Genomic DNA, 25122 nt, shown 5'->3' on the forward strand with positions numbered 1-25122 from the left:
ATACCCCAGTCTCTTAAGAATTTCCATAGTGTGGGTCTGTCCACTGTATCAAAGGCCATACTGAGTTCCATTGATAACATAAATACCGGCATTGAGTCGTTCTTCAGGGCTGCCTTTTGCAAGGAGTTGATAATCAAACCATTGCAATCTGTCCCCATGCCCTTTTTAAACCCAATCAGATTAGTATTCAAAATTAGGTTATCGTCAATCCATTTCTGTATCTCTCGCCTGCTGCATTTCCATTTTCTGCTCAAACTTCCAGCGCTATGCTGATGACACCGAACTCATTTTCATGCCTACTTCAGCCACCTCCTCGCCTTTCCTCTGATTGCCTATCCGCCATTCAAAATTGGTGTGCTACCAACAATCTTTGTCTAAATGCCAACAAAACTGAGATACTCCTCATTGGGACACCTTCACCGTCCTTTCCCCTCACTCTCTGGGCGGCCTCACTTGGCCCTCCTCCTACCCCTACTTGCGAGGTTAAGAACCTCAGGGTCATCTTTGACTCCACCCTTTCCTTCTCTGCACACATCTCTGATATCTCTACAAAGTCAAACTACTTACTGCACCGCCTTATAGGTACTCTGCCTTTCCTCTCCTTCCCCCAGAAGCTCAGTCACCCAAGCTCTGGTTCTCTCCAGGTTTGGACTATTGTAACGGCCTCTTTCTAAATCTACCTGCCTCCACTCTCCGCCCTTTACAACTAATCCAGAACAGGACTGCGAGACTTGTCCTCGGCCTCAAGCCCTGGGATCGTATCTCTCCAGCTCTGAAATCCCTTCACTGGCTCTCAGTGGATGCAAGGATTACATTTAAAACCCTCTGTATTGTCCACAAGGCTTTCTGGGGCCTGGGACCGTAATACCTTCAACTATCCTGCCGTAAATACCTCCCTTCTCGAGCCCTTCGCTCCTCTACATCGAATTCCCTCATGGTCAGTTGTTTTTCAAAGAAACCAACTGGGGGCAGATCTGTCTTCGGCCGGGGCCTCCCTTTGGAACAGTCTCCCCGCCGCCCTGAAACTTGAGGAGAACCATCTCCGGTTCCGGAAGCACCACAAGACCTTCCTCTTTGCTTCTGCCTTTGTCCCTCTTCTCCCCAGCTGATCTGTCTCTCTCTCTCTCTCTCTCTGCACCGTGCACCTGGTCACCCTGCCTCCCTCCTGCACTGCCTCCGGGTCACCCCTGGCACTGGGATCTGTATCTGTACCCATACAGTCCCCCACTCTTCCTCTGCACTTATCAGATATACTCTGGTTAATCATGCACTTGCCACTTGTCTGGCTGCACTACCTTTTTCTCTGCATTAATTTATTCATCCCACCTGACTGTCCTTTCTATGTAGATGTTGTCGAGCTATAATTAGAGATGGTATTTTCTTATCATCTAACCTACCCATTGTAGCCTTCAAATAAGGCATAATGTTAGTAACTGAGTATTGTATTATTTTCGATTCTATTCTAGATGATTCAAAATCATGCGAGACAATTTTCATAAATGTATCGGTTGTACGTTGAGTCCATTTCAATCTGTTACCTCTAGTATTGACCATAAGACTAGCTCTGAAGAAATTAATATTGACAGTTTATATATTACACTGGAGATATATAGACATCATCAGATGGTCACTATGACGTGAGTCTCATAGTTCAAGTGTAGTCATTCTCATACTCAGTTGACATGATAAAAACACAATCCATTGTAGAAGAGGTTCCCCTTGCCTTCCAAGTAGGTTACAATTCTCAAGCAGCTCCAGACCCCATGTGTTAGCAAAGGTTAACCATAAAGCCCCTTGTAGTATGGAGTTAACTCTCTAAGTATTTGGGTCTGCCCTCAAATCATCCATCAGCGTTGAATCTATATTACAATCTGCATTTAAATCTCCAGCAACTATTATTTGCCCTCCTTTAGTTTTATGCAACCACAGATCTATAAGTTCACCCAAAGAAGAGGGATATTTTGCTAACTGCATCAGAGTAGTCCAAAGGGTTCCAGTAGACATTAACAATCATAATATTTAATGATTTTACTGTTTCTTTTATCTGAAATGTGGCTATTAACATACTACTGGCTATTCTCCATTCTTCACCTTGCACAATTGATCTGCCCTGGCGATAATAGTCCACCTTTTGGCCTACCACAATACCCTCCAATAGCTTAAGTGCTAATTGTGTTGAAACCATCCCACATCAGTTCACCTCTAGCCCAAGTTTCTTGAAGTAAAATAAAATCGAAGCATGCAAACTCATCCGATAAATTTGCACAGTTAACAAAATGGGAATGGCCTCGTGAATTCCAACTGCATAAGCTAAGCATTTCTATTTTGCTACACTGGTTTTCCTAGTGCCTTAAGCCGACTAATAGAATCTCGTAGAGATAAAGCTAGCCATCTCCAGTCTTGATTGTCCGTTCCAACAGTATTTCCTTCAACCTGATATCATGTTTTGACTGATTGAGTCATCAATGCCATTTTACAATCAACACTATCTTATCATTCATTGAAGCTGGTGACGAATAATTAGTGATATCAAAGCCCCTTTTTTGCAGTGCCGGTCCTTCTTTCAATAGTAATGCTCTTACTAAAGGAGAGGGTATCACTAGGCGAACATAAGCAAGTCTTTGGATTGTGTATAAAATCTTCCAACATGTCGGCGGCTGATGTGATTAGGTTAAATTCGGGGATCTCCGCAAAGAGAGACAAGATATATGGTCTGTTTAATGACCGGGGCTCTCCATCTTCAAAAAGATAGGACAAAATCAAGCTAGGATAATCTTGAAGGGCTGGTTTTCTCAAATCCATTTCAAACTGTGATATAGATCTCCTATCAGCTTCATTATAAGGATTCTCAAACGTTCTAGGATTTTCATGCTTGAACCCAATATAGTCGAGTTGTGGTATGTTACTCTTACCATTTTCTCTTATAACATATCAGCAATTAGGTGTTTCACTGCTTCTCTGTTTGACATTTTGTTGCTGATGTGTTAGTCCCTGTAGTGTCACCATCCTGGTTGCATAACGGATCATCCTTACTATTAACCCCGATACCTAATAAATTCTTGGATGTGGCTATTTGTGTGTCAGCCTTTGGGGCTAGATCATTGGAGACATAATCTGTTTTAGCATTTGCCGACTCAATAATAGATCTACAGCCATGTACTTCAGAATCTTGGGCCACAGTTGCAGATTGAAAATTAAGGTCATCTGCTTTGGTATGAACATTCCCCAAGGTCTTATCCGAGGACCAGTTGTTAGTATTAGCAGATACAGGTGTAACAGTCCTAGATAGTGCCATCAGATTTTTAAAGATCTCGAAGATATCGCTAATGCCTTATTAAATTGTTTTAAGTTGTAATTCCATTTGTGCAGAGGCTTTTTATTTTTCATAGCTTCAGATAAAGTAAATTCCCCATCTTGATATTCACTGTGGGTGCATTGGTCTGAACTCAATTGTTCGGCAGCAGCAACATTCGTAAGAGAATATTTACCCAATGGAGGTTTTACTTTCTCAACAAAGGGTTTATTTCGAATAACTTACTCCTGTGAGGCTTCTTCAATGGTATGTTTAAATCCTTTATCTCTTAAATATTTACTCATGGATTTATTCAAATTCTTTAATTCATTAGTTTATTTAGTTTCATTCTTTTTTCTTGTTTCTTTATTAATTTAACTTTGAAACTTAACGCCTCAACTTCATTGGGTACCTGTTCTTCAATAGCCAGTATTGATGAATGGCCATTGAAGTTGAGTACAGGAATCTTACTAGCTTTCAAACTCTTCAACTAAGCATTAACCAAGACTGCTTACTCGCTGTGCACCTGATATTGGATTATCTGTGACCTACCCCTTTACATATACTTAATGGAGGTAGCCGTATGTAGCCATTAATGGATTATCTGTAACCTGCATCCATCACATGTATGTAACCTTTATCAGCTCATGTATGTAACCTTGATGAAACTAAGCATGCCACAAGTAACAGTGCCATAATGCCTCGGGCTATATGTGCGCTATACAAATGTAAAAATAAAATAAAAAATTCCATAGGAAGTTGTATATTTTTAGCACTCCTGGTATCATCGCACTTTGGCATTGAATCAGTGATGTCTATTACGTCCAACACTGTTGCTTACCATGACAGAATCTTTACATAACTGAGTATCATTTGACTTATGTAAGTTGTTTAGCATGGTGGAAACACAGCCTTTCATGTCTTCATTAAATTTGTCTGGTAACAACCCAATCATTCTAAAGATGCTGTGTAAAACATCAGTCTGCTTACCCAACTCCTGTAAGATTAAACCATTGCGAGAGCAGATGAATCTGAAGTATTTACATTAGAACAAGCAACATCCTTGATTTTATCATTGTGTATTAAAAGACCCGACAAGTAATCGCCAACTTGAAATATAGTTGGAGTGTCAAACGATCTATTACTATTATTTTCCGGGACTAGGTACACTTACTTCTCCACGGAAATGTGATTAGAATCCATTAGACACCTCCCCCTTTGCCCGATCTTCAACAAAAAGAGATTGGGAGCAACCTTCATTGGTGGATTCAATGACCATAAGGTAATTCATTTTAAGTTGGTTGGAACATAATAATGCACAGTCCAGTAATTCTTCCGAATTTTCACATGCAACAGGAAGAGGTATTGCGGCGGTTCTAGGCAAACTGGCTCTGTCTGTGTTTATAGCAGAGAACCTTTCAGCAACTGTATCAATTTTCACCACGTATGTTTTTTTTTTCTTCATTCTCCTGTTTTGCTTTAGCAAACACCCTCTGCTAACTCTCAAACCTTGTTAATTCAATACCCGTATGTGAGAACAAAATACTGTCTACAACTTACGAAAAATGCAGAAGGAAGCCAGGGAGCAGGCAATCTAGAAATGCCATTTGCATGGAAGCAGTGTATGTTTTGGAAATTCATGCTGTCATAGTGGGTGGAGAACATCCCATCAGTGCACATAAATGCAGACATGCCTCTGTTCATAAGACACCTTCCGAGCTGTGGCTGGGGACAAATTACATCAGCATGGTCCCATACTCCTCTTTTGGGAATGGGCGCGAACACTACCTTGGCAGTGGGACAAATGTGCATCACTACATTCATCAACTTCTTCAGGTAACGGGGCAAACATCCACACAACATATAACCCAAATGTTGACCTCCATAATGCACCATGACAATTTCATCAGTAACGATAGAGGCCACATATCTGCAAAGGCGAACCATCCCGCCCAAACTGCATGCATCGAGAGTGGGCCACAAAGCGTCCACTCCTTCCAACCCGAAATTAGCAGCAACACCTCTTTGCACGGCATACCTGTGCAGATCTTGTACAAATTATCACCCACGATCAGCGCTGTCTCTCTCCATGTCCACCAACCTCATTACACAGAGAGTATTGGGAGAAAGTAGTACCGCCCCTTCCTGTGAACCAAAATAGTACCGCCCCTTCCATAATGCCCACAGTTCCATTCTCATGCCCACCATGCTGAGAATGGCAGGATTTGGCGTTTGTGCTTTCCCAGCTACAGCGAGGACTACACCCCAATAAAGCAGGTACAGTCCTTCTCCCCTCTCCACTGTTCTTCTTCCAGGACTCCCTCATTGAGGACTGTGAAATATTCACGCATGCATGCAGCAATCACAGCCAAGAAGTCTGCATCCAACACTATCATTTCTGTACAGCACTCCATAAATGCCGTTCAACACTCAGAGTACACGTCGCGTATGCTTCTAAAGCACCTTCCGTAACAAAGGTGTAGAAAAAAAAACACGATTTCAGCATCCAAAATCGTCCAGCGCGGCACCCATCACCCCTTTGACCATGCACACAAGAGTCTACTGCTTGCCGACACCCATCACAACATAATGTAGCCATGCATGAGAACATGTGGCCATAAACCACAATCCACAAATGTAACATAGCCAGCGGCACTTCTACCCAACCCCAGCTCCATTACACAGCGATGCATGGAAACATGTACAAGTTCGCAGATTCCACAAAGATACCACTGCTTCCGCCACCCCTACCCACTTCCATTCACAAAGTATTATGTCACTGGCTACCAAACCGCACAATCCTCACAACATTGTGCCTACTCCCAGGAAACTACACAAACCAGAATGTCCAGGCACATAGAAGATTCACTTCAACCTTACCCTCTTCTATACTGACGATGTTCCAACACTGCATCCAGTGGGCACACTGCAAGACTTTTCACTGCACAATCTCCAGCCATACATCCGAAAACCGTAGGATGTTATAACAATGACCGCACCCATGGAACCAACAATGTATGCATGTCAGCTCACTTCTGGTGCTCTATGAAGAATAAAATGTGCTCCACAACCATTCTGTGAAGGTGACCACCCTCTGAGAGATGCAGTCAAAACTGCATTGCTGCGGTGAGTGTGGTGAAGGCCTTGGCTTTAGAGTGCATTGCCTACGGCCTACCGCCTTTGGCCATGCATCCAATAGTCTACGCCTTGGAAACGCCCACTGCAATGTAATCCAGCCATGCATGGCAACATGTCACCAAGTACCACAATCCACACACATACCACAGCCACTGGCACTCCTACCTAAGCTGTGCACCGTTATACGGCTGTGCATAGAAAGAATCACCACCTACCACAATATACAAGCTTAACACAGCCTCCGGCACCCCTACCCACTTTCATTCACATACGATGGTGTTACTGCCAACCGAACCAACCAACAGTATATGCATGTCAGCTGACTTCTGGTGCTCTATCAAGTCTACAATGTGCTCCACAACCATTCTGGAAAGGTGGGGGAGTCTGTGACAGATGCAGTCTAAACTGCATTGCTGTGGTGGGTATGGGCAAGGCCTAGATTAAGGGGTGCACGGCCTACGGCCTTTGGCCATGCACCGAATAGTCTACGCCTTGCCTACACCGACCACAACGTAATGCAGCCATGCATGGCATCATGTGCTCACGTACCAAACTGCACACAAGTACCACAGCCACCAGCACTACTACCCAACCTCCACACTGGAATACAGCTATGCATGGAAACATAACACAGCCTCCGGCATCCATACCCACTTTCATTCACATAGTACGTCTCCCAGCTCTCTATTCAGTTCATAAAACCAATACGTCATACTTCAGTACAGTAGTCACCACTCCGCGCAATGGACACTATGCAATCCTATGCAATATGCTGTTATCCCGTATCCACTTCTATACGCACACTATTGAAGGCTGCCTGCATTCACCACACATGGTAGTTGCCTGTGCAGGGACCAGCAAATTTGCACAGTACGCACAGTTACTGCAGCCACACCACCGTCTTCGTCCACCTATATCTCTGATGACCCACTTCTCTCTCCCCCACCCTTTCCATCCCCTCTTCTCACCACCACATGCCGTACATTGATTGTCAGTCCCTTTTGGTGCTGCACTGTCCTCCGATACCCCATGGCGTTGTTTCCCAAAATTTTGAAGCACAGCACGCTTCCCTCCAACCAACCACCAGCCGCGTCCAAAGTTTGCCGCCAGCATGACATATTGCAAGTCAATGAGCCTTCTGTCTGTGGAGCGAACAGGGAAATGGGTCCGCACAGCGGAGCCAGATATCACGCATGTTTTGAGACGTACATTTCAGTTCTTTGCAACAAACGTACTGGTCGGAATTTCCACCAAACGCACAAAAGCGTGCTTTCTTACCCAAGCCCCCGCTCCTGCCGCAAATTTGGTGCAAATCCGTCCAGCTGTCCGGCCTGTAGCCGAGCGCAAAGTTTTCGCCCATTCAGTCTATGGGAAAAATAATGTTGGGACTGGGAGCACTATTGGAATATTGTACATATGGAAGAGGTTACGGTGCAACTGGTTCTTATATGTGCTTGAGTAGTGTGCATTGCGCAGATCAGTAAGTGTTGCAGTGCACTATCCAACATTGCTTCTATGCACGTACTAGAGTGTTGGGAGCAGGACCAATGTTGTTAAGATTGTGTTGTTTGGTTGGCATGATTAAAATGCTTTGTGTTTGGAAGTGGGTAGCGGTGCCAAACACTGCAATATGTTTCTGCTTTACGGTAAGTGGAACATGTGTGCTTGCATCTCTGCTTTATGGTGGGGCGGTTGGGTAGAAGTGCTTGTGTCTATGTTGCCTTTGTGAATTCTGGCACATGCCTACATGTTCGCCTGCATGGCTATGTTATATTGTGGTGGGTGTGGACAAGGCCTAGACTGTTGAGTGCATGGCCGAAGGCCGTAGGCCATGCACCCAACAGCCTAGGCCTTCATCACAGCCCCCACAACATAATGCAGACCTGCAGTTGTGACTCTGCATGCATTTGAAGTTGGTGAGTTTCACTCAATGGTTGCGGAGGACATTGTACACTTGGTAGAACAGCAGAAGTGAGTTGCTATGCATGCATTATTATATGGTGTACATCATTGCCCCTGTTGCACAATAGGCAGCCACATGTCACCATTTGCGTTTGCTATGGTTAGGCCCTTATAAAACCTTTGCTTTAGGAAGTGCTTTAAGATAGCAGCATGAAAGCAGCACACATGTAAAATATGGCCAATGTACACAGCCTCCTACATACCGTTCAGCACACCCAACGCAATTTTATGCAGCCATGCATGCAAATATGTTAGGGTGAAAGCTGGCAGGCCCAATTGCAGAAGGGGAGTGCAGTGCACATGACATGAGCATTTAAACATAGTGTGTACTATGGTGTGTTCTCTGTGATGAGGGCCTAGCACCTTGGTTGCATGGCTGGAGTGGAAAGGGAAAAAGGACTATCCCAGCTTTACTGGGGCGCGGCCCTCACTGTAGCTGGGAACACGCACATGCCACATCCTGCCCTTTTAAGGATGGTGGCATGGAAATGGAACTGTGGGAATTAGGCAATCAGGTGTCAAGGGTGTGGTTGACAGGAAGGGACCGGCAATATTTTTCCCCAACATTCGTTGCAGTGAGGTTGGCACAGATCGAGAGACGCAGAGTGCTGATCGTGGGTGATACCTTTGTGCAAGATCTGCACAGGTATGCCGTGGAAAGAGGTTTTGCTGCTAACTTTCAGTTGGAAGGAGTAGAGGCTTTTTGGAGGACAGTCTGTGTGGGGTTTCGGTGCCATGGTTTTCCTTTGTACATGCGTGGCCTCTGTCGGTACTGTTGATGTAGTCGTCATGCACTATGGAGCACTACATTTGGTGTACATGTCATGCTCACGTTTTCTCCGTCACCTCAAGAAGTTGATGACAGCAGTGATGCAGATTTTTCCCACTGCCAAGGTGATTTTCTCATCGATCCCACCAAGAGGAGCATGGGACCATGCCGGTGTGATTTGTCCACAGCTAGAGGTCGGGAGGTGTTTCATAAACAGAAGCATGTGTGACTTTATGTGCAGTGCTGGGATGTTCTGCACCGAATGTAACCGCATTAACAAGCAAGATTTGCAGTGGTTCTAAGGTAATTGAATTTTGTTGCCGTCCCTTGGCAATGCTGTATTGTTTGCAAAGCAAAAATGAGTGGGCACCACTGTGTTAATCACCTTATGTTAAAATTAAAAAATATACATTTAAAAAAATTCCACTAATTCCAAAGATTAATGGTAGAGTGTTCAGGAGCAGACTGTGAAGAGTCTGGAGACACCCTGACTCAGAAAATCCACGTGAAGCAAAAGGCTGGGTAAAAATACCAAGCCACACAGTCGCTCTATGTTGATCCCAGCTTGGGATGTAGAAGTTTAAAGTATATAGGTCACAAATGTGATTTATTTTGTATAAAGATAAAATTCCAAATTGGAAAAAATTATTAAGTCTGTGCCTTGATTCTTTGTAACAAGTTTCTATCCAAAAAGTATATTTCCAAATATGGTCACTAATAACATCTTAGTGAGGAAGCAGTCAAACCATCCATACAATTAGACTCAATTTGCCAATGCATTGCAGAGTTTCCTCCTTCATCAGGACAAGTCTTTCATGATACAGTTAATTCATCAGAGTAACATTAATAAACATACAGAATACAAAATGAAAATAACCCAACATACCATGTTGAGATGTTATCAAATGTCATCAGAATACACGTGCCGGAAAGAAATGGTAAAAAAGGCAAATTAATTTAATTTAGAGTGATTCGTGGTAAGTAGAATGGATATCTGAACATGAATTACCTGTGACATGGTTGACCATGTGCTAGTCGGGAAGATTCCTGAAGTATGATGTGAGGATGTGTTCAATCAACATTGCCGCTTTGTAAACCATAAGCAGGCGGCAGGTAGCGCCCCACTGTTATGTGTTTTGTAGAACAAGAAAATAATGTATAAGTGCTATGTGGCCGTATGCAGTGTAGTGAAAAAAGGGGGGGAAGAGATGAGTGCTCAACATGAAACCCACCTAGCGGTGGGGATGCAGCTTCTGTCTTAGTGCGGTAGCTAGCAATGCGCGTTCGTGAAGCCTGAGGCTTTCCTGTTAATCTGTTGTCATGACTACAGAACTACTTTCTTGCGTTACGAACAGCGCGGCGCAGACTACACAGATGTGTTATGTAGATGGACTGTCATATTGACCTGAAAATCGTATATTGCGCCTAGGAAATTGTGGTGTCGTGTGTGATATGAAGAGATAGAAATATAAAGAGAGGAAATAGTAGACATAGAAGAAACACTGCTGAAAGAAATACTATTGTAACAAATTTTTCATGATGATACCTCGAATCCTGTCCATAAATATAAATGAAACAAAATAAAATTAATTTAGGGAAATAGTGGAAATTAAACGCTATTAGCCTAAAAAGTATGAGGAATAAGCACCCAAAGACACAGGCAGTGTCGCCACGGGCGGCACCTCGGGTCCCAGACTGGAGGTCCGGGAGAGGTGTCGGTTGTGCTTAATCACGGTATTTAACAACACATCCAAATTGTATGTCAAACATCTTGGTTATCAATGTATTCACATAAAGAATTTATGGTGGTATTAAAGAAGCAGCCTATATTGGACATGGTATATATCTACATTAATCCACTGTCTTGTAATATTTCAATGATTGTTTAGAGAATGTCCAAAACAATTAAACCAATAGCTTATTCAAATAAAACAATGCAAATTGATCTCCTCATTAAGACCATTGGGAGTCAAACTCCCTAGTTTATCAATCCATAAAGTTTCTATTCTGTTGAGTCGTAAGCCCAAATCTTCATGCAGATTATTTCTGGTTAAGACTTCTAAAATCTGAAACCTTATCTGTGTTAGGCTGTGACCTTTATTGACCCAATGTCGAGCCACTGCAGAGTTTATATTCGCATTACGAATGCATGAGCGGTGCTCATTCCAGCGTATATTGGCTGTTCTGGTAGACTGCCCCACGTAATACTACTGCAGGGGCACTTAATTCCATAAATGATGTTAATGCTGTCACAAGTGCCATATGTTTTTAGAAAGATTTTTTTGCCTGTGCATGGGTGATATACTACATTGCTGTATTGTTTGCCAGTCTGCACGAAGAGGAGAAAGAAACAAACTCATCGGAAGAGATAAAAAAACAAAAGAAATTGTATGCAAGCATGTGCATACCACAAACAGGACAAAAAAAAGGAAAATATATATATATTTATATATATCTTTTCAGACACAGTACTAAAGACCCAATCCCCTACCCGGTAATCACACTGAACCGAATGCCCCCCGCCCCCCAACCGCCCCTTCGGAACACGAAAACTCAAGAGATTACGCAGTAGTTTTCAGATTACACATGCCACATCAATCCATTTTCAGGATGGGAGTCATGGAAATAGGACTGTGGAGAAAAAGACACTGCGCAGTAAAATTTGTACTTGTGGTGTGTATGCAAAAAGTGTGGCAGAAGGTCTCTTTGTACAAAGAAGTGAAGAAGGCTATGGTGGAAGTGTGCAAGCTAAGGGGCAGGCATCCTGGGTGTATACATGAACTGTATGTACATGTTTGCAGTTCATAACATGAAGTAAGAGGGGTAATGCGTAAAAAAGAAAACTGTGCAGTGTACAAGGTAAGTGGCAGGCATCCCACTGTCATGAATGCATTGTGTGTATGATATCATATGATGTGCACTTCTATGATATTGCATTCGTAATGCGCTTATACACACATTTAGCACAGCGTAACAAGGCAAGGAAGGGGTAACAGAGGGAAGACAGAGACAACAAACCCACTAGGCTAGGTGTGCCTTAGATCGCCCAAGTGCATGGGTTGGGGAGGGGAAAGTCCACTACATGGGAAGGACGACAATAAGTAAAAATACGGCCCGATTGTGCCAAGTGCAAGGATAACTGCACACAGCAGGCGGTGGAGGAAATGGTAGGGATACAGAAAACAGTCCCCAAGTGTGGGGTTTGGTAGAAAGGCAGTGCAGGGGTTCGCCTGGCGGGGGGAGGTGGCATGGGCCCCACATCAGAGAGTTGCCACGTAACCAGAGCAGATTCTGTTTCCACCAGGCAGTCAGCCGAGGAGAGGAGGAGAAAAAGCAGACACAAAGAGAAAGGCTTTGAGGTGCTTCCGAAACCACCAATTGTTCTCCTCAAGTTTCAGGGAGGCAGGGAGGCTGTTGCAGAGGGAGGGTCCAGCCGAAAACAAACATCTACCACCAACTGGTTGTTTGAAGAAGCGACTCACCCTGAGAGAGTTGGAGGCAGATGAGGGAAGAGCTGGAGTACAGAGATATATAGGAAGTGAGACTTGAAGATACTGAGGTCCCAGGGCCCAGAAGGCTTTGTGCATAATGCAGAGGGTTTTCACCTTATTGCTCGCAGTCACTGGGAGCTATTGCAGACATTTCAGTGCAGGAGAGATACCATCACTGGCTTTGAGGCCAAGTCACACAGTGATCTTCTGGATGCGTTCCACAGGGCGGAGAGTAGAAGCGTACAGATTTAAAAACAGCCTGCTGCAATAGTGCAGCCTAGACAGAAGCACAGCTGTGCAGACAGTGACCCTTTGGGAACTTGCTTTAGGTTGCTAAGATAAATGCAGTGCTGCTTTTGGTGGCATATTTTTACGATTTATTTAGGTGATGACTTACCGGGGAAAACATTTTGTAGCACTGTCGGAAAGAAAGCAGAGAGTTCCTGTTGCGATATTACAATGTTTGATATGGGTACATAAAAACGTTGCAAGCACATACCACTGAAGTGCCACTTGATGGCAGGGGGTGGGAAAAAAAACAGTATGCTTTTAAGGAAAGTAATGGACGCTTAGTGGCAGATACGGTGCGCAGAGGCACTTAAAACACAGTTGTAAACATATTGCAGATAAAGTTTTCATACCTCCATTTAGTGATGATGGGTGCTCATGTGGATGAATGTGCCTGCAAAAATCTTGCAATCTTTTACGAAACGTTGTACTGGATGTGCTTTTGAGTGACGGGGCACTTGTACGCTAAATTTTTTATGGGACCTATGAAGTATTATGCAGAACTGACAGTGTTAAATGCTAACGTCTTGGATGGCATTGATGTAATCGTGTGTACCTATTTACCCGTTACCCAATGAGCTAGTGGTGGAGAAAAGATAGTGGACAGGGAAGAAGGACTGCTCCTGCTCTACTGCTGTGTGGCCCTCGAGGTACTTTGGGACGTGCACGTGCCGCAATCTGAGCTTCTCGCCATGCTGCCCAATGGACATGGCACTGTGGGGATTATCCAATCAGGTACTGTGGGTGTGGTTCACAGGAAGGGGTGGTCAAACTTTTGTACATTATACTCTGCGTAGTGAGGGTGGCTGACATGGTGAAATGCATTGTGTTGACTGTAGGTGATCCCTTTGTCATAGATCTGCACAAGTATGCCCTGGAAAGACACTTTGACAGCAATTCCGGTTTGGAAGGAGTGGACGCATTGTGGAATGCTGTCTGAGTGCAGTTTTGCTGATATGCATGCACTTTGCAAAGACCTGGACACTTTTGCTACCGTCGATGTTATCGTCCTCCACTACGGCGGCATGTATATGGGTTACGTGGTTTGCTTGGATTTGTTCCGTCGACCGAGGAGATTGCTGAATGTAGTGAAGAGGCTTTTTCCCACTGCCACGGTTCTTTTCTCATCCATAACACCGCGAAGAGTATGGGGCAATGCTCATGGATGTTGTTCCGAGCCAGACGCAGGAAGGTGCCTCATCAACAGAAGCATGCATAATTTTTTGTCTGCTCGTGGGATGTTCTTCTGCAACAATGACCTCATTAGTTGTGGCAATGCAGAGTTTTTCCAAGAAAATGGCATTTTGTTGTCACATTGGTAATGCAGTGTTGTTTGCCCGTCTACAGGATGCAGTGAAGAGTTTACTGTAATAATGTGAGCACAAGAAAACACAAAATCAATTAAAAACCGAAAAAAAGGTGTTTCTCTAGAAACATCTAAAAAAAATAAAATAAAATAAAACTCTTTTCAGAGCTGTCCCTTACAACAAACTCCCCCTTCCCTGGTTGCAATTTATTCCCCCACGCCTGCACACAGCACAAAAGCCACATCCAGGGATTTTCAGGATGGCGGCTATGGAAATGGGACTCTGGAGCCAGAGGGATTGCGCAACAACGTTTCTGTCTGTGGTGTGTATGCAAAGGACTGTTGTACAGAATTGATACTGTTACATGGAAAGCTCTTCAATGTCGGTGGAAGCGTGTGCAACATTTTAACATTACGCAATGACGGTGTGCTTCAAAGAACAAACTGGAAAGGGAAGAAGGAATGTTTCTGCTTCATTGGGGCACGGACCTCGCCGTCCTTGGGGAAACACACGTGCACATACTCCCGTTTTGAGCATGAGATTGGGACAATGGGGACTATCGCTCCTGCGGAAGTGGGTCAGAGCAAGGGCCGATCATAATTTTCTCCATTACTGTGCGTACTTGGCCGGACTGATATGGTTGCTATTAGTTGCAAACGCACTGTAGCACAGCAGATTTGGTGCACCATCACTTACAGGGTAAACCTATGTGGCCTACTACTATGTTATGAAAATCTGCAAACAGATAGCTGAGCAGCTCTGGGGTATGCCCTTTGCTGTGCAGAACTTTCACCCGGAAAACAGGCTAAATTGTTCAAAAACATACATACATGTGCAACGGCACATTGTGGTGCGTTTGTAAGCTTGTACTTTCCGAAAAACACTTCGTACATTGCTCAACCCTGTACTTTGCCGCTGTCTGAGGGTCCGGCTCGTGTCCCCCAAAATAATGACCCACGCACAGCGTTGGGGTAGGTCGCATGGTGACGTCGCCACTCTTCTCCTTTGGGATGGCTGTCCGCTGGAAGCCTTTTGGGCGGAATAAGTTGTGCGCATGTGCATGGGTGTCCTATGCACACCATTGCCACTTCTCTACTGACTAATAGCGCGCTACACGTGCGCCAACCATTTTGGGAGACGCTGGCTATTCATAGGGTACAGCAGGGATGTTTATCTGTATTGCTACCTGTAGGGCATGGGTAGGCGCCTCCACCCAATTAGCATTCCTTTGCATATGCTGCACAGTTTTGATGTTACCAGGACACAGAGGAACAGATACACATGCATGTAGTTGCACAACGAACAAACGTCCGCTCCCACACACATTCGTAGGTGGTGGACAACATGCGGACATGCAGAGCCTGCTGGCGTCGTACGAATGCCTCCATTGTCATTGTGGATAGGCCGGGAAGCTGCGGTGGACACCTACCTTTTTCTTAATTGCAGTCATTGCAACGTGGACTGTGTGCCGCTGAGTCAAAACGGCATTTCAGGAAAAAACAATACCACAAATACACTCAGCAACATTTTCGTTCTTAACATTTACTTATACACATTCATAAACACCATTAGGAAAGGGAAGGGGTAGTAGAAGTGGATACTTATTGTGGGGAAATAGGGATTTGCACAACTTGGTTGTGAGGGGAGGAAGAGATTGATGTATCACCGTAACGTCTCCCATTACACAGATTTTGAGGGATGGCGGGCTCTGACATGGGGAAGGAATACACGTGCAGGGGTGTGCCAGTGATGTTTGATTTTGTCCAAAATATACCCTTGTATGCAACCTCTAAGGCTCCACAATTCTTCACCAAGTTTTCCACTTTGGCTTCCAGGCTGTCCATTTTCCTATGCACAAAGTTTCTTTCCTTTCCTATGCCTGTATGCTGTTGTGGAAGGGTTGCAGCTTGTGCTGCCTTGCTTTCCTTTGCAATATGTTCTCTTACCGAAAAGAGAATGTGTTTGGTGTACATGCAGCAATATATATTACATAATTTATGGTTCACACTACTGTGAGTACCAATGGGGTTAGTATAGTAAGTCAATGCGTCACGAGGGAAATAGCCTTCTAGCCACTCTAAGGTGCTTGCCATTGCTGCATTAAAAAAAACATGTTATGCTTCTGTACTATTCTATACTGCAGCACCTGTGTATTTATTAGACAAAGTTTAGTGTCCTTACTATGTTGTAGTGACGTTCTGGTCTTAGTACTTTCCAGTCCTTACTCTGGACATTTGTTCTTTGTTCCCAGCAGTATGATTGTTGATGGCAGACGTCACTTCTGTTGTTGATGCATTCCGTTATGGTGTACTCCCTATGCCTTTGTTCTGTTTCGTTCATAAGTACACAATTTGCAAACATACTCTATTTTCCCTTGCAATTCTTGTACATGGTGTTGTTTGTATATATTTGAGTTTGGTGATTGGTACCACTATGTAAGAGAGCACCTGCCTTCCTGAGCAGGTTGGATACCACCCGATGTCCGCAAACAGACACATAGTCCGCGACTGCTGTCCTCTTTACCATGGTGCCAGCAGCTTCACTATGTTGCACAGTCCATCTTTACAAACTAAGGGTATCCTGCTAAAAACCAATGAAATATATATATCCGAAAACCCCTTGATGGAAACTATTTACATCCCACTCTTCAATAATGCCTAGCCACCGCTGGTCTGGTCCACATACCCTCCAACCTTATTCTGGAAAGCTTAATTGTCCCAGTAGTGATAGAATTCCCTAACTAATCCGATTTAAGCTTCAAGCATTATATTGTGATATCATTTGTACACATTTCATGTCCTCACAATATAGAATCTGTTTTGGACCTGGCAGTTGTAAGAAATTGCCTTTTTTGTGCATTCATGTTTCATTTTTTTTACTGCGAATCACCAAAACATCGATTTTCGTTCTCCTTTTTTCACACATTTATTAGCAAATAAATACAGAGGGAGACCCCCACAGCCCAACCCCCACATCCCGTTACCATAATTCTTACCCAACTCCCCAACTATTTTTGCAATGAAATGTGTACCAATTCGAGCAAAAGAATTCTTAGTTTTCTGATTCGCTGTAATCTGATTAAAAGGTTTGGGGCGATATCTCATTTATACTGTTGTTGCACAGTATCCTGTGTACACTTGTTTGCGTGCTCATTTGTATGTGCTCTTCTCTGCAGGCCAAGGAAAAGATGAAAGAAGAGTCATGGAATATTCACTTCTTTGAGTATGGGCGGGGCATGTGCATGTATCGGACGGCCAAAACCCGCGAGCTGGTTTTAAAAGGCATTCCAGAGAACCTTCGGGGTGAGCTGTGGCTTCTATTCTCTGGTGAGTGTTTAGACCTGCTCTGTCTGTTCTTAAGTAAAATAAATGTGCTTCTAATTTGCTCCATGTTAAGCGTGCTGTGTAACTATTCTCGGTGAGGTTATGCACTGAACAGCAGTTCATTTCGGAGTGCACACTGACACCCCCCATTCCTCATCTCATATAGAAACAATCAAACTGCAAACTCCCCGCCACCAAAATTATAGGTTCCTACGTGGTGTTCTGTGAACAGAGGAGAAGTGTATATGTCTTTCCATTTGAGATTGTGAGGGTGCTGTTCACCATTTCTTATGCAAGTGGGCACATTGAGGACTTGTTTTTGGTTGAGGTGGTTGCACTCTCTACTAATTTGGTGGGTGTGCTCTGTACCGCTATTCAGGTAAGCAGCGCGCATTGGAATCTTTTTCACAGGTGAGATCTCTGCGTTGTGCACCAGTTTTCTATGAACTCTTTTCAGATAACATTCACCTCTGATCCGGCTCTAGATTAACAATCAGTTACTATATGCCCACGCAATTGTTAAAGGGTTAATATACAGCCCCTGGTCCCCTCCCGAGTTCCGGCGGCAACTGCCGAGCACGGGCTCTCTTTATTAGACCGCGCATGCGTGCCCTCGTTCCGGGTCACGCATGTGTACATCACTACACTCCGTAACATCCCTCCTTTTTCATAACACACAAGTCTTACAACTTAACTGAACAGAAAATGTCAACGTGACACAACCATCAATATACATCAGCCAAATTAGATGTTGCCCAACGTGGGCGGTTACCGTCCCATCTGGCCCTCAGGAACGCGGGGCCAGAATGTAGTCCTTGAAACAGGTCGGACATCTTCGACCCTCGCGGCGGGGATAGCGTCCCTCCTCTCTGCTTGCATCACGGGGAGGCTCTACTGGCACTGGATCCCCGGGGTCGTCTTCAAGCCCAGGTGCTGCACTGGAAGTGTAGGTTGACACCCCGCCCTCACAAGGTTCGTCTCGGGTATCCCGGATGTCGACCTTCTTGAAGAAGCAAGAGTTCCTCGTGATCGTTCCTCTCTGGTCAGACGCCGTCACCATCGAGCCGTTGACATCAGTCACACCCATGGGGGTGGGCTCATAGTTGAGGACAACTTCCGTTCCAGAATGCCGGTTGCATACGAGGACGGTGTCCCCCACTTCGATGTTTGCCGGCTTCAGATGTATTCAAACGTTTTCACGCACATTGAGCACTCGCCTTCGTTCCAGGATCCTTTGGTCCTCGGTGACCCCGGGGGCCCATCCTCCAGCTTCAGGTATTAGGCCACTGGGGCACCGGTTGATTAGGGCTTCCGCCGGGGCCACCCCTGTGGACTGGTGGGGTGTGAACCGATATTCACAGAGGAATTGGTATAGATTTCTTCTCAATTCCCCCCTTGGCCCTGAGTGATCCGGGAAACACCTTGTTGAGGGTCTGCATAAATCGTACCACCTCCCCGTTGGCACGTGGCCACCCTGAGGGAACCTTCCTGTGCATCATGCCACACTCGTCCATGAAAGCGGCAAACTGGTGAACCTGGAACGGGGGACCATTGTCTGAACACATCTCATGCCGAAACCCATGGGTGGTGAAGATCTTGCCCAGTGTTTGGGTGGTGTGATCTCTGGACATGGACTCTACCAGCTCCACCTCCGGGTAGCGGGACCACTGGTCCAGGAGGACTAGGAAGTACATGCCCCTTTCGGTGGATCCAAAGTCTGCATGCACAGTACCCCAAGGCTTGTCGCTCCGCTCAATAGATTCGATGCAGTTCTTTGGTTACTGGTGCGGGCGCCTGGCACCAGTTGCACCGTTGTACATGCTCGTCGACCTTCCTTTCTAGATCCGGGAACCAGACCTTGGCTCTCAGTTGTGCTTTTGTCTTGGCCGTGTTTTGGTGGCCCCTGTGGGCGAGTTCAGCATCCTGTCCACCAGCGCCCGAGGTATCACAATCGGCCTTCCCTTCAATAGAAATCCCACATCGGATACGGACAGTTTGTGACATGCTCGCCATAGTGCCTGTAGGTCGTCCTGCGCAAAGGTTCCTTTCCGGGACAGATCTGCCAGGGCCAATTTCGAGTCCCCACTGCCCATGGTGGCTTGTATCAGCTGGAAACACTTGTCGGCACATGAGGCTTTTGGCCAACTCCCTCCAGTGTCAAGGCAATCGGCATGGCTGCCTCCACCACATGCCGAATGACCTCTGCACAGTCCCCTCCTGAAGGTCCAGTCTTTGCGCTGCTGCCCCTTGGGTAGCTGGACAGGTAGTCCGCTGGGTTGTTTGTGTCGGGCCTGTACTGCAGCTTCACCCCATACTCCATGAGGGTGAGCATCCACCTCTCAATCCTTCACCCCGTACTCCATCAGGGTGAGCATCCACCTCTCAATCCTTGGGAGTGGTTTGGAGGATGCCCCTGTCATGATGGGAATCAGGGGCTTGTGGTCTGTGACGACTGAGACCGGTTTGCACAGGATATAGATGTGAAAATGTTTGCAGCCCCACAAAATGGGCAGCGCTTATCTCTCAATCTGAGAATACCATTGCTTGGTGTCGGTTGGGGCTTTACTGGCGTAGGCTATGGGCTATATCTGCCCCGAGAGCCACTAGGCTGGCATCAACGACCAGCTCTGATTCCTTCTCAGGGTCAGAAAAGGCCATTGTTTCCTCACCAGTGAGCGCAGCCTTGATGGTGTCAAAGGCTTTCTGCTCTTCAGCTGACAACGTCCAGGTGGCGTCCTTCTTTGTGAGGGCCCTGAGCAGTTCCGAGAGGGAGGCAAGGTTCTTGATAAACCTCCCACAGTAGTTCACCATATCCAGGAAGCTGCGCAGCTCGGAGGGAGTGCCTGGGGCCCTGGCCTCCCGAATGGCTTTCACTTTCTGTGGGTCTGGTGATATTCCCCCCTGCGTGAAAAATGAACCCAAAGAACTTGATGCTCTCCTTCAAAAACTCACATTTCTTACGATGCAGGGTTAGCCCAAGGTCACAAATCCTCTCCAGCGCCCTCTTCTACCCTGACCAGGTGTTCCGTCTCGGAGGAGGCATACACCAGGATGTCATCGCTTAGGTTGATCACACCTTTCAGTCCAGCAAGGGCACCCCTGATAACATTTTGAAATACCTCTGCGGGCGAGGATATCCTAAAACTCAGCCTCTTATATTGCTACAGGCCATTGTGGGCGGTGAAAGTGGTGATATACCGGGAGTCCGGATGCAGCTCGAGCTGGTGGTATCCTGAGCGTAGGTCTAGCTTTGAGAATATTTTGGAACCCTGCAGCTCCCTCACCAAATCGTCTAGCATTGGCATAGGTGGTGTCCCCTCTTGATAGCCAAGTTGGGCAGTCTTATGTCCACGCAAATGCGTACCGCCCCCGGCTGCTTTGGTTTTGTCGCCACGACTTTGGGAGACACCCACGGAGTACGGTCCTCCACCCTCTCAATAATGTCCAGGTCTATGAGATTTTGAAGTTCTTGCTCCACCTGCGCCCTTGGATGAAAAGGAATGCGTCAGTGTTTCAGCGCTGTTGGTCTCACCGATTCGTCGATGTGTAGGGGGATAGGTTCCCCTTTTAGCTTGCCTGCCCCTTTGAAAAGGACCGCAAATTGTTTGGTGATGCTATGGATATACGATTGGTACACCAAGAGCGCAAAGTGTACTATATCCAATGCCTCCGATGCTGCACAGCTCAGCAGAGAGTGCGGACTGACGTTGGTCACAAAGAACTTGGCCTTAATGGAGCGGTTGGCGTGCGTGATGGACGTTGTGAATACACCTTGGTGGGGAAGTGGATGATCACCCCCAAACCAAGTATATTCTGGCTTTAGTTTCGGCCAACGCTGGTTGTCCAGGCAATGCCTCGTAGTGTTGCGTGGCCATCACACACACCGATGCACCTGTATCTATTAGGACCGTGGTGTTGGTCTCACAGAGATCGACCACACACGTGGGCTGTCGACGCTTCTTAGAGATGGAATCAATGTTCGAAATGAAGAATACCTCTTCTTCTTCTTCTTCTTCCTCCTCAGCGATGTCTAGCTCTTTGAGATCCTGTTCCACGGCAGCCACGCTTGTCTGTTTGCGTGTGCCGCTATTGTTGGATCTACTCGTGCCTCTTGAGATGGTCACTGGGTTTGCTGCCCGGCACATTCTGGCAAAATGGCCGGCAGTGCTGCATCGCCCACACACCCTCGATTTTGCGGGACAGTCACCGGAATGCTGGAGATCGTACCCATACTTCTGACGTTGTGGCGAGTCAACCTTCTGCGGTGACTCTGTTTTCTTTTGAGTCCATCTTGGGAGCTGGGGCCCATAGTTCACTGTACGCCGACGGCATAGGCCTCTTCAACCTTCCCGGACTTAACTGCTGCATCCATTCTAGAGGCACGACTGTCAGCCAGTTCATACGCCCTGCCCATATCCAGGATCTGCGTTAAACTGAGCCGCGGTTCGCGGAGCACCTGGCGCCGAAGTTTACCTGAACTGCAACCTTGAATGTGCTGATTCCTGACCATCCCTCCTTCATTCTCCCACTGGCACGTGCTGGCCAGGTGCCCTCAGTCTTCCGCAGAAATTGTCGAGAGACTCGTCCTCATGCTGCCTCTCGCCACACATCACAAATCGATCAAAGTCTTGGTTGGCCAGGGGCAGGAAATGTTCCTTGAGGGCATCTCTAACAGCCTGGTAAGTGACAGCAGGAGCGTTCAGTGATTCAAAAATCCGATGGACTTCGGAGCCGGCGGCATAAAGCAGCTTTGCTACCTTCGCATCATACTCAGTCTTCCCAGTGGCCCTGAAGTACATTTCTAACTTCTTGACCCACAGAAGCCACTTGGGCCCAGCTTCGATGGAGGGCCGGACATGTCAAACTCTGGCATTAGCGCCAGTGTGCCCTGTTGTCTGGGAATGGGCCTGACAGGGGGTTGCGCACCAAGAGGAGGTGGGGCCCCAGCCCCTTGAGCACCATCGTCACCCATGGCTGCGGACTGCACAGGCACCTCTCACGTCAACAGAGGCCGCAAGTCTGCAACGGCGAGCAGAAGAAGAAAAGGGTCCTGGCGTAGTTGTCCGCAGTGCAAGGCGTGCCCACCCTTTACTGTACGCGTAAGGATGTTGGTGCAGAAAAATGACCCTCTACCAGGGCGAAGAAAGGTTGCAGGCTTCCAGGCAGATGATGGACACACTCCTGTTGGCACCTGCAGCACCAGTGTCTCTCCACCAGCAGACATACACCAGCAAGGGTTTCAGATTCAGGCAAACAATGTCGACACCTTGGCTTTGCACCAGCATAACAGCAGGAAAAACAGCCTTCCAAATGCCTGTCTAGGCCTACGAATTTGAGAAATGCCCATATATTAGCAGGATTGCCCACAAACTACAGGCCTTCCCTTGAAAATAGCTGTGGAAAATCGGAAATGGTCCTCCCAAATGCCTGTCCAGGCTCCAAATATAAGGAAAATCCATTAAATTGAAATATTGCTCACAAAACACAGTAATTTCCTTGAAAATGGCTGTGAAGGGTCCAAGAATTGCCCTCAGCGGTGCACGGGCACCCCGTGAGGGGTCGCTACCATCAGGCACACAAAATGGCGGTCACTCGTGCACCGCACGGGTGACACATCTAGTGGGTGCTGAGAAAAATAAATGCTTTGAAATCGAACAATCAATTCCGAGCTTCTCTCCCCACTCAGCAGTGTCCTCGTCGCCAATGTTAAATGGTTAATACAGCCCTGGGTCCCCTCCGTAGTCAGGCCCACCAGCCCCGGTACCTGAAAGAACTCGCTGACACAGGTCTGCTTACTACGGAGTCCCAGTGGCAACAGCCGAGCATGGTTCTTTATTCCAACGCGCATGCGTGCCCTTGTTCCGGGTCACGCATGCGTACATCACTTCACTCCGTGACATCAATGACAGTTACCTTGATGTGCCTGACAGGAAATTAGAAAGACAGCAGGAAACCTGTTTTAATTAATGTTAATTACACGCTTTCACTGACGTATGTAAACACTACTTTTTGCATATTAAGTTTGAAATTACCTATGGACAATACACAAGCATAGTTGTAAATGTTATGAAAGTTGGAAATCTGTTTAATGTCATTTAATGTGTGGTGTGACCGTGGGTGTATGTTTGGAGGTCATGTAATGTGTATATTTTTATGTAAATCTTTACTTTCTTGTTTTTTTTTCATGTATGTTTGCAATGTATGTTTTGTTGCCTCTGTAGGTTGCAATGATGTACCTATGCGCTGATGTTAATTTTTTACTTATTTGTGAGGGTGAGTGACGGTTCCAACAATGTTGGTTTTAATGTTTTATTTCAAGTATTGTTAATGTTTCCTTGTTTAATATCAGGTTAAACTTTAATGTTAACACTCCATTGACGGTAACATTTTATAGAAAGTAGCCTTACGTTTTTTCACACAATCACCCCCACCATCCAAATTGTTTTCTTGTATGTTCTTAAAGAAGGACTAATTACTTGCGTACTATTTTCCACACATTTTTGGGTATGTTTTTGTTGTTGTTTACAGATTATTTGGGGGATGTTCCGAGTACCCACTTTCCTTGTATTCTTTTGTTGGCTGGCTTGTGCCTAATATTGCGTGAATCGGAGTATGCTGAGTTTATGCAATATACCTTGGACGGTATTGCCATTTTGGTTTTGTATTGGTTACCTTTGTAACCAATGAAGATGGTTCATGCTTCCTATTCAGAAGGTAAAGGTCCGCCTTGTATAACCACGGTGGGTCTTGTGGCCCGGTCACTGGACCCATAGGCTCGTGGCTTCCCTATTCAGTTTTGGTGGAGGGAACCAGTAGCGTCTTCCTTCCTCTGTCTAATTATTCTCATCTATACTTAGCCCCTTGCCAACTAAGAATCATGAGAGCAAGCTTAATTCTGACACACTATATTAATGCATGTTTTGCATGCCATGGATGTTTTGAATCTTGTCTCGCACTATTTGTCTTTTTTTATTTTTCTTTACCCATTACTGAGACTTCATTTTAGTCCTACAATGACCCATAAATTTCATTATCCCTACCAGGAGGTTATTCAATACTATCAACCGTAAAACAGGTCTTGGAGGCAGTGAGCATCTAATTTAGAAGTTTTCTGTTCAAACTTGAAACAAGAAATTGCATACCAATCAATTGCTGTGACACTCTGTTAAGCTCCTTTTTAATAAAAATTGTCATATTTTGCATATTTTGTTAACATATCGTTTGCCTGATATCAATAAGTATTTCCCTTATTGGGACTGAGGGCCTCATTACGACCCTTAGCACCATGGTCCATGCCGGTAAATTACTGACTCCGCCATGGAGAAAGGGGGAATTACCACCCCATTACAAGGTTGGGGGGGCGGTAATTCCCCCTTCCTCCATGGCCCTTCCCCATTCCCATTTTTGCCCCATAGGGCTCAATGGGAATGGGGAAGGCGCTAAGTACGGTGCCGCAAATTGCGGCACCGTAATTAGCACCAAGGTCCCTTTGCGGGTCCCTACCTTAACGGCTGGTCTACACCAGCTGTTAAGGTCGGGTCCCGCAAAGGGA

The 25122-nt window shown here is 45.8% G+C and overlaps 1 protein-coding gene across 3 annotated transcripts in view; it reads left to right on the forward strand.

Moving 5' to 3' along the window:
* Positions 1–25122, forward strand: part of LOC138582632 (TBC1 domain family member 9B-like) — a 1499720-nt gene that overhangs the window by 657064 nt on the left and 817534 nt on the right. For all 3 annotated transcript variants that reach the window (XM_069654093.1, XM_069654091.1, XM_069654092.1), the window contains exon 9: positions 17423–17573. In XM_069654093.1, the coding sequence (XP_069510194.1) occupies positions 17423–17573 (151 nt within the window). The remainder of the gene's footprint in view (positions 1–17422; positions 17574–25122) is intronic.

This window comes from Ambystoma mexicanum, chromosome 3q (assembly GCF_040938575.1).
Source record: "Ambystoma mexicanum isolate Mex_15411 chromosome 3q, UKY_AmexF1_1, whole genome shotgun sequence".
Classification (NCBI taxonomy): domain Eukaryota; kingdom Metazoa; phylum Chordata; class Amphibia; order Caudata; family Ambystomatidae; genus Ambystoma; species Ambystoma mexicanum.